The sequence below is a fragment of the Ranitomeya variabilis genome, chromosome 3, assembly GCF_051348905.1.
Source record: "Ranitomeya variabilis isolate aRanVar5 chromosome 3, aRanVar5.hap1, whole genome shotgun sequence".
Lineage (NCBI taxonomy): Eukaryota > Metazoa > Chordata > Amphibia > Anura > Dendrobatidae > Ranitomeya > Ranitomeya variabilis.
The window spans coordinates 193561515-193575910 of NC_135234.1; the positions used below are offsets into that span (position 1 = coordinate 193561515).

At 39.4% G+C, this 14396-nt stretch overlaps 1 protein-coding gene across 4 annotated transcripts in view; it reads right to left on the minus strand.

Annotated features, from left to right (window-relative positions):
* Nucleotides 1-14396, minus strand: part of PTPN22 (protein tyrosine phosphatase non-receptor type 22) — a 170250-nt gene that overhangs the window by 15763 nt on the left and 140091 nt on the right. For 3 of the 4 annotated variants that reach the window (XM_077294936.1, XM_077294937.1, XM_077294939.1), the window contains 2 exons: nucleotides 6437-6579; nucleotides 4804-4831 (listed from right to left, as the gene is read on the minus strand). In XM_077294936.1, coding sequence (XP_077151051.1) covers nucleotides 4804-4831; nucleotides 6437-6579 — 171 coding nt within the window. The remainder of the gene's footprint in view (nucleotides 1-4803; nucleotides 4832-6436; nucleotides 6580-14396) is intronic. The other variant, XM_077294938.1, reaches the window with a different exon arrangement.

A 14396-nucleotide genomic window follows, 5' to 3' on the forward strand; every position in this document is an offset into this window, starting at 1 on the left:
ATCCAATAGCTGCTACTGCACATGCGCCGGCGGCTGAAGAAAAAAAATCCTCCTCCAAGATGGCGCCGCCAGCGCCTGCGCAGTAGCAGCTATTGGATCTTTATACACATCGATAGCTGTTACTGCACAGACGAGGCAGGCGCCATTTTCAAAATGATTTTTTATTTTTTATACTTGCTCAATAACATCAAGAACAGTTATTACTAGGACACTAAACATGTGATTATACTGCAGCGCAGATGCCACGGCTTTGTCCTGCCTGCAGAAGAGTTTTGTTTTTTCTTCAGTATGTACAGGTATTCATTATGCAAACTAGGGAGCAGGTCACTGAGGGATCAGTGATCTGTCAGCAATCTGCATTATGAATACCTAATCAGAGCACCACATGAAGACCCCCCTCCGGGCCCGCCAAGCAGCATGGGCGTAACTCAAAACTACAAATGCAGATAAAACAACAGCCACAAGACGGATTTCATCTACCAAGGTATCATTGTAATCAGTATAACGGCGCTGACCTGACACTGTGTGTAGGTTACTGTGCACAATCCTGCTGACAGGTTCCCTTTAAAAACAAATATATACTGTATACCAATGATTTAGTGCACAGGCTATGCAATATCCTGAAATCTCTGTGGAAGGGTTTTCCATAGAATTTCCGGCTTCGGTGCCTATTGCAGAACTGGCCAAACGTGGGAAATTTCAGGGGCTACCACAGAGGCTTATAGCCAACCCTCAAAGCACTGAGAGGTTCCCCTAAAGGAGAGTAACATCACATGATGCATCGGGAGCTAAAGCCTATAGGTGGCACTAGAGTTCTAGTCCTCTTCCTCTCTGAAGAGTTAATTTTGATATATCTTAGTATTATGAGTTATTTATATTCATACATCTCCCTTATCCTGTTATTGGTCATACCACTGTTGGTTGCAGCTGCCTATGGTGTTTCTATAGCAATTTATTGGGTGTATTAGGTACACCTGTTTATAAAATTCTTTATACTGTCATCATACTAAGATATACCTATATTATTTAGATGTTTGTACTATCTCATATGCATATATACATGTATATTTTTGTTCTATATATCAGCTTTGCTAAATATAGCAGGATTTTTTATTGAGCAGTATATTGTATTACATCTTTATCCAGGAATAGCCACCTTTTTCTGTATTTGTACTGCCCTGTTTTTACATATTTTCATGTTCTTTCATGTTTTGTTTTATCGCGAACATTAATAAAGAATTTTTAGCCTTTCTTAAAAGCTTCATTCCTAGGTGTGACGGTATGTAAATACATTATTCACCTATTCATCAGATAGATGGTACATGTAAAATCTCTGGTCTGACTGCTGGACCCCCAATGATTCTGTAATTGGGGTCCCAAAATGGAGCTGCATATGCATGACCCCAAATCCATTAATTTCATTGGTATTGCTAGAATGGCTGTCATCGTCTACCCCATAGAAGTAAGCACCCGTAATCCATGCAAACTACTGCTTCATACAAGAGACTTTGGAACCCTCTTCCCCTGGATTGATGGGCACCCAATTTGTCAGATCCCCCACTAATCATACTTTTAATATCTATCCTCTAGATAAGTAGTAAATGTATTTAGTGGGAAAACCCTTTAAGAAGAGGTTGTAGTCTAGTTATTATTTTTTATGAGTTAAACACACCTCAGCATTGAAATTGCAACACCAAGGAAGGAAAAGTCATGGAGTTATGAAAATCATAGTGTTGATAGAAGTGTTAAAAGGGTTGTCCAATACTTTTATATTGATGGTTTATCCTTAGCATAGGTCATCAATACCAGACTGGAGGGGATGTGAAACCTGGCACCGCCGCCGATTAGCTGTTCCCAACAGCAGTTGGATGTGATCAGTTGTGGAGAGGAACAGCATAACTCCTTCAACTGTATAGTATCCGTGGGCAGATACTGAACATCTGCCTCTTTTCTAATGAATAGGAATGGATCTGCGGTACCCCAAGACTATACTATTGACGAAGTTGTTCTATTTCACACCAGAACTGATCACATCCAGCTGCCGCTAACACCAGCTATAGCTGATTGGTGTAATTGCAAGGTGTCGCACCACCATCGATCTGATATTAATTACCTGTCCTAGAGATACGTCATACAAATACAATTACTGGGTAACCCCTTTAATAATATGCAAATAATGTCAAAATGAAAAGAAGATTTTCAATCATCCCAAGTTATTCAGTATCAAGTATGAGCGACAAGTGTAGGAATACCAGTGCTTACATGCTTTGGCATGTGTGGTGATACGCTACCTGTGTGTGTTGGGGAATACTCGCTAGGCAGCAGGATAAACTCTTCAGGCACGATATCTCACACAGTTCTGGTCATATCCGGTTTATTAAACGTCATAAACCACATGACATACAGTCTATTCATGCAGCAGATAAACTTCTCTGCCACATATTACAATCCCCTTGTCCAGGGTTAACTTCCAGGAGTTCCACTCCTCATACTGACTTCACGTCAGTCCCAGGTTCTCAACACGGACTCTCCAGGTCGACGGTCTCACAGTGCTTCCAGGACGACTCCACCAGCCAGGAGCCTCCAACACTGACCATACAGGACCTACAGCCTTACCAGGTGCTTGCAGGACTTCAGCCCATCCCAGGACAATCCAACACCCTCGATCATTCAGTCCATAGCCTCAGCAGTGCTTCCAGGACTCCAGTCCACTTCAGGACAATCCAACACCCGGCTATTGCAGGACTCACGGTCTCAGTGCCTCCAGGACTCCAGCCCATACCAGGACAATCCAACACTGACCGTACATCAGGTCCACGGTCTCAGGTGCTTGCAGGACTTCTCCAATACCAGGAGTCTCCAACACCGACCGTCCAGGACCTTGCACAGGAACCTCCCAGGCACATGTGACCCACACCCTGGTCACATTACATACCTGTAACCACTCCCCTGGGTGGGAGTGTGGGTGTGTGTGGCTAGTCTGACCCTCCCATCTCTCATAACTAGCCCTGCCAATCTCCCATTAGCATTACACAACTACTTGTGGGACTACAGGTCCCAGCACACCAACCAAACTTCAGATTGACAGCACAGAGTGTCTTCCTCTGCAACACACACACCGGCCATTAACACTCCTGCTGGACTTAGTCTCATCACATTTATGCCTCCAGGCGCATCTTCAAGCACACACATAGCGCCCCCTGGCTGTAACGTGGATCACCGCACCACATATGCTATCAATCAAGTTATTAATGGTTGTCTAAGGAATGGTCTGCCACGTTGATGTCATGACTGTGTCACATCCTCCTGAGAGATCTGTGGTTAGCTGATCTTTATGTGCTGTGAATCGCAGATCTTCCATTTTGCCTGTGTGTTTTGTTCCTCATATTAAATGGACTTTGTTTCATTTGGCACTGATGAGGTTGACAACTCTTTGTATGCTTGTTAGCGATATACAGCTCTATCTCACAGCTTCTCCTGACTTGCTTGTTCATTCTCTCTATAATACCTGGCCAGACCTTCTTATCCCTGCATGCGAAAATTTTGCTTCCTGGCTTGCTGTAGATGGTGTGCTGAAGTTGGAGTTCATAGTTGCTGCTGGAGATTGTTGTATGCTGTTTTTGGGTGTATGTTTTCTCCATTATCCTATTCCCATTTGGTTTGTATCTTCCTATCCTTCCCTGTATTCCTCTCTACCCTTGGTGAGTGTTTTTGTATGTACGTTGCTTTTTGTTATCCCTGTTTGTCTTATGTGTATATACACTAACATATCTGTCCCAGCCTTCCTGGGGAGGGGACAGCTTAGGACATTAATAAGAGCATAGTAAGGTCAGAGACTCGGGCTCTCTACCTTTAAGAATACCAACGGGACAGGGATAGTTAGGGTCCCCATTCCAAGGATAGTTTGAGGCCCCTGAAAGACCTTGGGCAAATCATCACGATTCGCTGCTGGCAGCTCCATTTGCAGTTGCCGACCAATGACAACAATTCTGGAGATTCTGCAGGCCACGGCAGCACATATAGGACACACAGCATGAGTAACAACCAGCCTGACATTATCTTGCTGAAAAACTGCTACTGGGACACTTTGGAGAAATAGTTGTACCACTGGTTCCATGATTAATCCTTTCTGTACTGCAAGTGAAATTGAACATCATATACCAAACTTAAAGGGGTTTTCCCACTGACAAAGTTAATTTTAAAATTGATTTTAATTAACAGCCTGAGTTCCCTAAAAGTGCTACCACGGCTTCAGCTTCTCTGCAATTATCTCTCATCACGCAAAACTAGGACATCTTTGTTTGTCTGTTGCAAAGGAGGCTGCCAGCAGCGGATCTTTATAACTTGCATTCCTATGGTAGAACATTCCTTATACAACTATTAATATAATTAACTGTATATACAAAGACATGGTAGTGTATATATTTCTGCGCTTTGTGCTCATACTCAAAACTGGATGAATCAAGAGGTTTTGAAAATTTAGTTTCCATGTTCCATCATTTGCATGCGATTAACCTATCGATCATGTGATTACCAAAATTTCATGACATTTCCTTCTTGCTATTGCAATTCCAATGTAGAGTGCATTAGAATTACACTAAACTGGTGCCTAGTGGTTGATAAATTGCACGTGGTTTTAGTATATTCGTAGTATTACCCATTTTTTATTATTTTCTGCATTTTACCTATGAATTATGGTCACATGTATTTTCAGCAAATTGTTATATAGGGTTGATTAATTGTATTGGCACGTTCACAGTCTCTTTATTGAAATGAATGGATCAAATGGAAAGATAGACTTACCCAATTTTGATCCTCTCACTTTTACACTCTAAAAAAGATAAAGAACAAACTTAATGACAATAATAATAATTCATAATAATAAACAGTGAATCATGACATGGTATCCATCAAACACGATCATGATTCAGCAGTCAGCAGTCAGATGAAATGACTGCAGACTTTTTTCCACACAACCCTTGCAAAAGGGGACTTTTATATTGAAGGCCTATCCTGACAACCCTGTCGGTCAGCTGTTCCTGATGTTGGTAACCAGATGTGCAGAGTAGCGGATCTGCACAGATCTGTCTACTGAGTAGTGGCCACGGCTGGTTACAGCACATCTGCAGCTATCCACAACTCAGTACATTCCGGCTGCAGTGGGAACATCTGATCAATGGGGGTGCCAGGTTTTGCACTCCCACCAATCAGATATTGATGGGCATCAATATAAAGGTACTATACAACCACTTTAATGTTATTATTGGGATGAGCGCTAAATCCTGAATGTGATAATTCTATGAATAATTCTGTTATTTTAGATGTGGTGTGTCCTTGCCGCATGTATGTCTTTATAGAATTGCTGCATACATCAGGCTCTATGCATCCTGTAAGCCCATAGAAATGTTCATGTATGTAAGGAAAGATAAGAGAGAAAAAAGAAGAGGATGACTAAAGCTAACATTGTATTCCTTCCTTTTTATGCTCATATAAAAAGCAGATGAATAGTCTATTACCATATAGTCTGTTTGTCCGATTTGTTTAGTTCAATATATCACGTAGCGTATATGGCTCACTAACAAACTAGTAGAAATTTCAACCCCTTCATCAGCTAAATCAAGAGAGCTGTGAGCTCTAGAAGTAGGTGTGAAGTTTTCAATGGGAATAAGAAGCTAAGAAATAGTCAGGAAATAGCTGCATTAGCACTGAAAGATATCGTCAACAAGCATTATTAATAGTGGTAAGCGAATATACTCGTTGCTCGGGTTTTCCTGAGCACGCTCGGGCGGTCTCGGAGTATTTGTGACTGCTCGGATATTTAGTTTTTGTTGAAGCAGCTGCATGATTTACAGCTGCTAGCCAGCCTGAGTACATGTGGGGTGTTGCCTGGTTGCTAGGCAATCCCCACATGTAATCAAGCTGTCTATTAGCTGTAAATCATGCAGCTGAGGAGAGGAAAGCTAAATCTCCGAGCAGTCACAAATACTCCAAGACCACCTGAGCGTGCTCGGGAAAACCCGAGCAACGACTATACTCGCTCATCACTAATATTAATAACACTCGTTTCATGATAATCTTTCCATGTAACTAGGCTGCAAATCACCCAATGAATGATCAAAATGCTCGTTCATTGGGTAAATTTTTTATTTTTTTTTGCAGTGCAAAACATTATCATTCTTGGAAGTCCATTGTCTTGTGTAATCAGATCCTATTACTAGTCATTTTTGTCCTGCTAACTTTTTAAGGACACATTTTGGTGACAATTTGGCTTAGCTTTGGACAAGTTTGGTGTACAGATTGGAAGGTTTATGGGGTTAACATAGTAATATTGAGTCTTGCACTCATGCTTCATTATAGTCCCTCAAAAAAAAAAAGGTTTGGAAGCCATAGCTCTATTGGGTACCCCCAATACTTCTGTTTTAAAAGACAGATTTACCTTGCTGCGTGCCATGAGCCTGAAATCACCAATCTTACTTTGGGACATACCACCCCACTCCCTTGACGTGCCAATTCTTACGCAGGGAGCTGTTGGTTGCAGTCTTGGCTGTAACTTAGAAGAGTCCTGTGGTTGCTCCACTACTAGATTAAATAGGAAAGAAATGGTAGTACCAAGATATTAAATCCATGATACATAGCAAAAAGCATGTTAATTAGTGATGAGTGAATATACTCGTTACTCGAGATTTCCCGAGCATGCTCGGGAAATCTCGAGTAACGAGTATATTCGCTCATCACTGATATTAATGTGTTTGTCCAATCTCTAATAATAGTAGATACATAGATTGCAAAGAAAGTGAACAAATCCTTCAAATATAAAATTGCAATATTTTTATAGCATGTTATTTTTTCTCTGTCTTTTTAGTGATTTTTTTTAAATGGGGGAGAGGATAATAATTCTCATTGGGTTTTCTTATAATATGTTCTTTTTGGAGCACTTCGTTATATCTGTGCTAGTTGCTCTAGGAGCTACCGTAATTAAGATTTTACTTTTCCAACATAAATCTCAGTTTGCAATTTGTTCGTCATGCTCACTTCTTCCAGTTTTATTGCAGTCGTTTATGGCTCTAGTGAATAACTTAAGGGCAACCTGAAGCTAGTGCTTAATTTCCACTACTTGTTTTTAATACTGCATGATGTGAATAAATGTATCTAAATAAGAACCCATGGAGGGATTGGAAAAGACAAATTCCATTATTTGACATTAAAAGGGGTTTTCCACCAAAGGGGACATTTTTTCTTTTTTACTAATATTTTTGTAACTGGATTTCAATAAAATGTTGCACCATTTTTCTTCTATATCCTCTGTGTTGCATTATCTACTGGTGGCCGCAGAATGAGTTAGCTGAGAATCCATCAGTGAAGTTTTTTCTAATGGCCCAGTTAGAGGCTTTTTAACACATTTATTTGTCTTTTCTATGTTCCTTTCAGTTTATTTTTGACCACAGACCACATCAAAGTTGAATGTGCAGGAAACAAAGAACCAGTAAAAATAAAACAGTGCAAAATCTTTAATTAAATCAAATTGAAAAGAATAATTTTAGCTTGAAATACATGTATTTAAGGGGAAGAAAATATCCCCAGAATTGGACAACCCCTTTACAGTCATTCTCCACTCAGATATTCATGAGAAATCCATAGAATATTCCATAACTGTCTAATAGATACAGATTCCAGTTGTGGCATTGACATCTACAGTGGTATAAAAAGTCTACACATCCTTGTTAAAATGCTAGATTTTTGTAAAATATTAGTCAATACACAGCTGCTGTCATTTACAGTGATTCAGATTAACCCCATATAATGTTTAACTGTTCCAGTAGGATTTTTCTAACATTTTCTTAGTTGCATTTTACAACAAAAAGCATGATCAGTAAACACTTTACAACATAGTAAAGGGATCTCAATGTTACTAGTTATCAGTCACGAGAAGGGTAAAAAAAAGGCATTAGATATACCATGGAATATGGTGAATGCAGTCATCAAGAAGTAACTTAAACTTGCCACTGCCATGACATTAACTAGAGCTTGAAATCCCTCAAAATTTGGTGAAAAGACAAGAAGAAAATAGGTCGGCGAGGTTGTCAAGAGGCCTACAGCAACATTAAAGGAGCTGTAGGATTTTTGGAAGCACTGGTTCTGTACTGCATGTGACAATAAACTACCATATCCTTAATATTCCTGGCCTGTAAGGTAGGGTAGCAAGACATAAGTCATTCCTTGTAAAGAAAAACATCCATGCATGGATATGTTTTGTCAAAATTTACATCAAGTTTACCAGAAGCATGTGGGAAAATGTATTATGGTGTGATGAGACCAAGGTCGAACATTTTGGCTAGAATTCAAAAAGGTATGTTTGGCACAAAGCCAAACCTGCACATCACTAAAAGAGCACCATACCTACAGTAAAGCATGGTGGAGGAAGCATTATGCTTTGTGGATGTATTCTGGCAGCTGGAACTGTAGCATGAAGAAAAATGGAGGTAATTATTAAAAGTTCCAAATATCAGTCAATATTGCATCAAAACCTTCACTTTTCTGGAAGACATATTCCTTAATAAGCATACCTCCAAAATAATCGAAGAATACCCTTGCCAAAAGAAAATCAAAGTTTTGGAATGGCCCAATCAAAGCCCAGACCTGAATCCAATTGAAAATCTGTGGAGGGGTAATGTGAATACGGCTCCAGGAGAAGCCTTTGTAATCTGACAGATTTGGAACAGTGATATAGATAGACTGTTTCCCCAAAAGACTGAAGGTTGTCATAAAATGAAAGGGTACTTCAACAAAGTGTTAGTTTAAGGGTGTGCATATCTACAGTACAGACCAAAAGTTTGGACACACCTTCTCATTTAAATTTTTTTCTGTATTTTCATGACTATGAAAATTGTACATTCACACTGAAGGCATCAAAACTATGAATTAACACATGTGGAATTATATACTTAACAAAAAAGTGTGAAACAACTTAAAATATGTCTTATATTCTAGGTTCTTCAAAGTAGCCACCTTTTGCTTTGATGACTGCTTTGCACACTCTTGGCATTCTCTTGATGAGCTTCAAGAGGTAGTCACCGGGAATGGTCTTCCCACAATCTTGAAGGAGTTCCCAGAAATGCTTAGCACTTGTTGGCCCTTTTGCCTTCACTCTGCGGTCCAGCTCACCCCAAACCATCTCGATTGGGTTCAGGTCTGGTGACTGTGGAGGCCAGGTCATCTAACGCAGCACCCCATCACTCTCCTTCTTGGTCAAATAGCCCTTACACAGCCTGGAGGTGTGTTTGGGGTCATTGTCCTGTTGAAAAATAAATGATGGTCCAACTAAACGCAAATTGGATGGAATAGCATGCCGCTGCAAGATGCTGTGATAGGTATGCCTTCAATTTTGAATAAATCCCCAACATTGTCCCCAGCAAAGCACCCCAACACATCACACTTCCTCCTCCATGCTTCACGGTGGGAACCAGGCATGTAGAGTCCATCCGTTCAGCTTTTCTGCTCCGCACAAAGACACGGTGGTTGGAACCAAAGATCTCAAATTTGGACTCATCAGACCAAAGCACAGATTTCCACTGGTCTAATGTCCATTCCTTGTGTTCTTTAGCCCAAACAAGTCTCTTCTGCTTGTTGCCTGTCCTTAGCAGTGGTTTCCTAGCAGCTATTTTACCATGAAGGCCTGCTGCACAAAGTCTCCTCTTAACAGTTGTTATAGAGATGTGTCTGCTGCTAGAACTCTGTGTGGCATTGACCTGGTCTCTAATCTGAGCTTCTGTTAACCTGCGATTTCTGAGGCTGGTGACTCGGATAAACTTATCCTCAGAAGCAGAGGTGACTCTTGGTCCTCCTTTCCTGGGGCGGTCCTCATGTGAGCCAGTTTCTTTGTAGCGCTTGATGGTTTTTGCCACTGCACTTGGGGACACTTTCAAAGTTTTCCCAATTTTTCGGACTGACTGACCTTCATTTCTTAAAGTAATGATGGCCACTCGATTTTCTTTACTTAGCTGCTTTTTACTTGCCATAATACAAATTCTAACAGTCTATTCAGTAGGAATATCAGCTGTGTACCCACCAGACTTCTGCTCAACACAACTGATGGTCCCAACCCATTTATAAGGCAAGAAATCCCACTTATTAAACCTGACAGGGCATACCTGTGATGTGAAAACCATTCCCAGTGACTACCTCTTGAAGCTCATCAAGAGAATGCCAAGAGTGTGCAAAGCAGTCATCAAAGCAAAAGGTGGCTACTTTGAAGAACCTAGAATATAAGACATATTTTCAGTTGTTTCATACTTTTTTGTTAAGTATATAATTCCACATGTGTTAATTCATAGTTTTGATGCCTTCAGTGTGAATGTACAATTTTCATAGTCATGAAAATACAAAAAAATCTTTAAATGAGAAGGTGTGTCCAAACTTTTGGTCTGTACTGTATGCAACCACATTATTTTAGCTCTTCATGTTTCTTTGTTTCACCCGAAAAAAAAAAAAATTAACAGTGAGAAGTTCTGAATTTATTCTTCTTGGTATGATCTTTTTAGATGTAAAAAATTTGGCATTTTAACGGGGTTGTGTAGACTTTTCATACCCTTTGTAGTAAATCAACGCTTGTTTATAGTTAAAAATTGGCCTTGGTAAATGGGTCTTTAGCTGTAAACCCAGGTGGACAGTGAATATAGACTTGGCTGCAGTTCTATTGGCATTCTGGAAACAGCTGAGAATTCTAACTATCCAATACAAAGATTTAGTGGACCCCTCTTCTGAACAAAGATGTGGGCTAGAGGTCAGACGAGTAGCGTCTATCAGAGGGTAATGATAGATCATGTGTATTTATGGCATAATTTCATGAAATGTGTAAAAAAAATGAACTAAGTGTATGTGAGAATAAATGTACTTACATAAGTATAGCTATAATTGAGGATTCAATAGTAAAGTAGAAAAATCGTGGCGCTATCTAAGCGTAGAAATGAGTCAAAGGCATAACTCCTGCTTCAAGTATGGATGATATTGCAAAAGACTGCCGGCGACCTGGTGGTGTGGGGTTAAACCCTTTGCAGGAATGTGCCACAGATACCAAGGTAGAGAACCTGGGGATGGCGCTGTCTTTGTCACCAAGTTGAATCAAGGTGAAGAAGCTTCAGGTTACTTGAATGCAAAATGTATTCACAATGATATAAAACAAATAGAAACTATATACAAAATGTTTTCAGCTGTTTACAGCCTTCTTCAGGTGTATGGAGAAAATTAACTTGACCCTTCTTATATAGCTTTTTCCCAAAAGGAGAGAGGTAGAGGATCCAGTGAAAGAAAGAGGAGGAGTAATTCAACCCGCATTGTTCCCTGATTATTTTTTTCAAAAAATGATAATATATTATTTATACATAGAGGGTCTTGTACGTATATATACAAGACCATAGATACCAGATACTCATGTGTATATCAAAGATACAAAATCCCATAATAGGACTTGTCCATGACATTGATAGTCAAACTTGTTCTAATGTGTCATTCAGACCAGCCGGAAATAAACTTTGCAATTTTATGTGTGCATGAATCTCTTTTCATTTTTTTTAATACAGATACTATATTACAATTGGAACAAAAGCTTTTTTTGCTGGCATGTCTGCGCTTCATGTTAGAGCATAAACTCTTCATGCTTGAAGACAAACTACACCTGCAGCATTTTGGGATAACAAGGGGGACTCAGGTCGCCACAAGTTTTGCTAATTTATTTATGGTGTGATTTGAGTCCGAATCCTCAATTATGTCAGATAAATATAAAACGTACGTCAAATACTATCACAGATATATTGATGATCTAATTATTATATGGAGGCTACACAATTTGTGAGTGGACTTAATGATAAAGAATGGAGCCTCATATTCACAGCTCATATTGCGAGTGACAAAATTATATATTTACTGTAGCTCTGGAATTGTTTCATATGGATAAGCTCATCAACAGCAAAACACACTTTAAAACAGTCGATGGGAATGGATATTTAGATTCTAATAGTGCTCATTTCCGAAAATGGAAAAAGAATATCCCATCAAGCCAATTTCACCGAATCAGGAGAAATTGTACAATAATTTCTGATTAAATAAGTCAATCCAAATCCTTGAAAAAAAGTTTAATGGAAAAAGATATCCTAAGGGAATTGTGGAAAAAGCTTTTCAATTCAAAAAAATTTACGCAATCAGATTGTCTTAATAAATAAGATAAAAGGGGAGAAGAAAGTAAAGAAGAAACCCTTTGGAGATACAACTCTGTTACGGCATACAACCGGGGCAAATAATATATCCATAATACTCTACGGAAATATTTTTATTTATTGAGAAAGGATCCTATGTTAAAAGAAATGTTACCAAAACAACCACAAATCACCTTTAGAATGGGCACAACAGTAAAAATTATGATAGCTTCAAGTAAATTGAAGAAAAGGGGACCGCAAAAAATCAGTGTTGATTCATTAGCTCATAAAGAGGAGGGGAGAGTCTTCAAATGTGGTATTAAAAGTGCTGCTGCTGCAGAATTAAAAACCATAGAGCTATAGGAATTAATTCCATTTGTATGGGAGAAAAACATAATATCTCACAAACTCTAACAAGCAATTCTGACTAAGTGATCTACGTGGTATCTTGTGTCTGTGTGCTGCAATATGTGGAATGAACAAAGAGCTAGCACTCGACTGTAGATGGAGATTGGTGGTGCAAGTGAACGGAGTCCCAAGACCCCAAGAGTTCCAGAAGAATCAAATCACTGCACTCATCATAGTTCTCCACACTAGGTAGGGACCCTCAGCGTAAGGTGGATCTGCCTATTAGAGAATGGATTGGTGGCGCAGTGTATGCGCAGTCCGGGGCCGGGGAAACGCCGACACAGCACAGAACTTTATTTCCCCTACCCACCCCTGGGTCTCCCATGACTATAGGATATGGGCTTAAGACTACTAAGTCTATCCAGCGTACGGCAGATATCTTAAAACGAGTGGTACTCTGTCCTGGACAAACACAATTGAACTTTAAAGCCCCTTCTGGAGATATCTGGGCCACCTTTAATTTGAATTTTCTACCCCACTATCATATGACGGTATACGAATTACCTACTAAGGCATCATTTGTGATCAAGGCCACCGTGTGGCCGAAACGTTAAAATTCTTTGTTGCCTTATTTCTTCGTGTTCACCTTCAATAAAAATATTCACTTCAGCAAAACTTGACTTGAACTATGATGAGTGCAGTGATTTGATTCTTCTGCTGCAATATGTGGGTCGTATTACCCAGACTTTGAGATCACACATGAATGGCCACAGACATAGTGTAAAAAATGTTTTTTAAAACAAAGTCTATCCAGACATATAGTGAGGAAGGACAATAAAAACTTCGATTTGGTCAACGTTACACCACTCGAACAAATCAATATGAAATTATTAAATAGGAAAAACAGACTTTTTAAATTGCAAAGTTTATTTCCGGCTGGTCTGAATAACAAGATAAAACAAGTTTGACCATCAACGTAATGTACAAGTCCTATTATGCACTTTTGTATCTTTGATACATACATCAGTGTCTGCTATCTATAGTCTTGTGTAATATATATATATATATATATATATATATATATATATATATATATATATATATATATATATATATATACTAGATGGTGGCCCGATTCTAACGCATCGGGTATTCTAGAATATGTATGTATGTATGTATGTCGCGCACAGCCACGTAGTATGTAGCACAACCACGTAGTATATAACACAACCACGTAGTATATAACACAACCACGTAGTATATAACAAAGACAGCCACGTAGTATATACCACAGCTACGTAGTATATACAATCAGCGACGCGGGATTTCCGTTACAGACAGACAGACAGAAGTACCCCTTAGACGATTATATAGATAGATAGATATAATATATATATATTTAGTAATCTTTATTTTTATATAGCGCTAACATATTCCGCAGCGCTTTACAGGTTGCACACATTATCATCACTGTCCCCAATGGGGCTCACAATCTAAATTCCCTATCAGTATGTCTTTGGAATGGGGGAGGAAACCGGAGTGCCCGGAGGAAACCCACGCAAACACGTGAAGAACATACAAACTCCTTGCAGATGTTGTCCTTGGTGGGGTTTGAACCCAGGACTCCAGCACTGCAAGGCTGCAGTGCTAACCACTGTGTCACTGTGCTGCCCTATTTACCAATTTATACCAGGAAACCAACAGCAACAAACTCTTTTCTTCATGCAACATCATCCCATCCACTATAATGGGAATTCCTGTTGGACAATTCTTGAGAGCTAAAAAGATATGTTCCAATCAAGAAGATTTTGAATTTCAATCAAGGGATCTAATGAGCCGATTCCAAGAAAGAGGCTATAG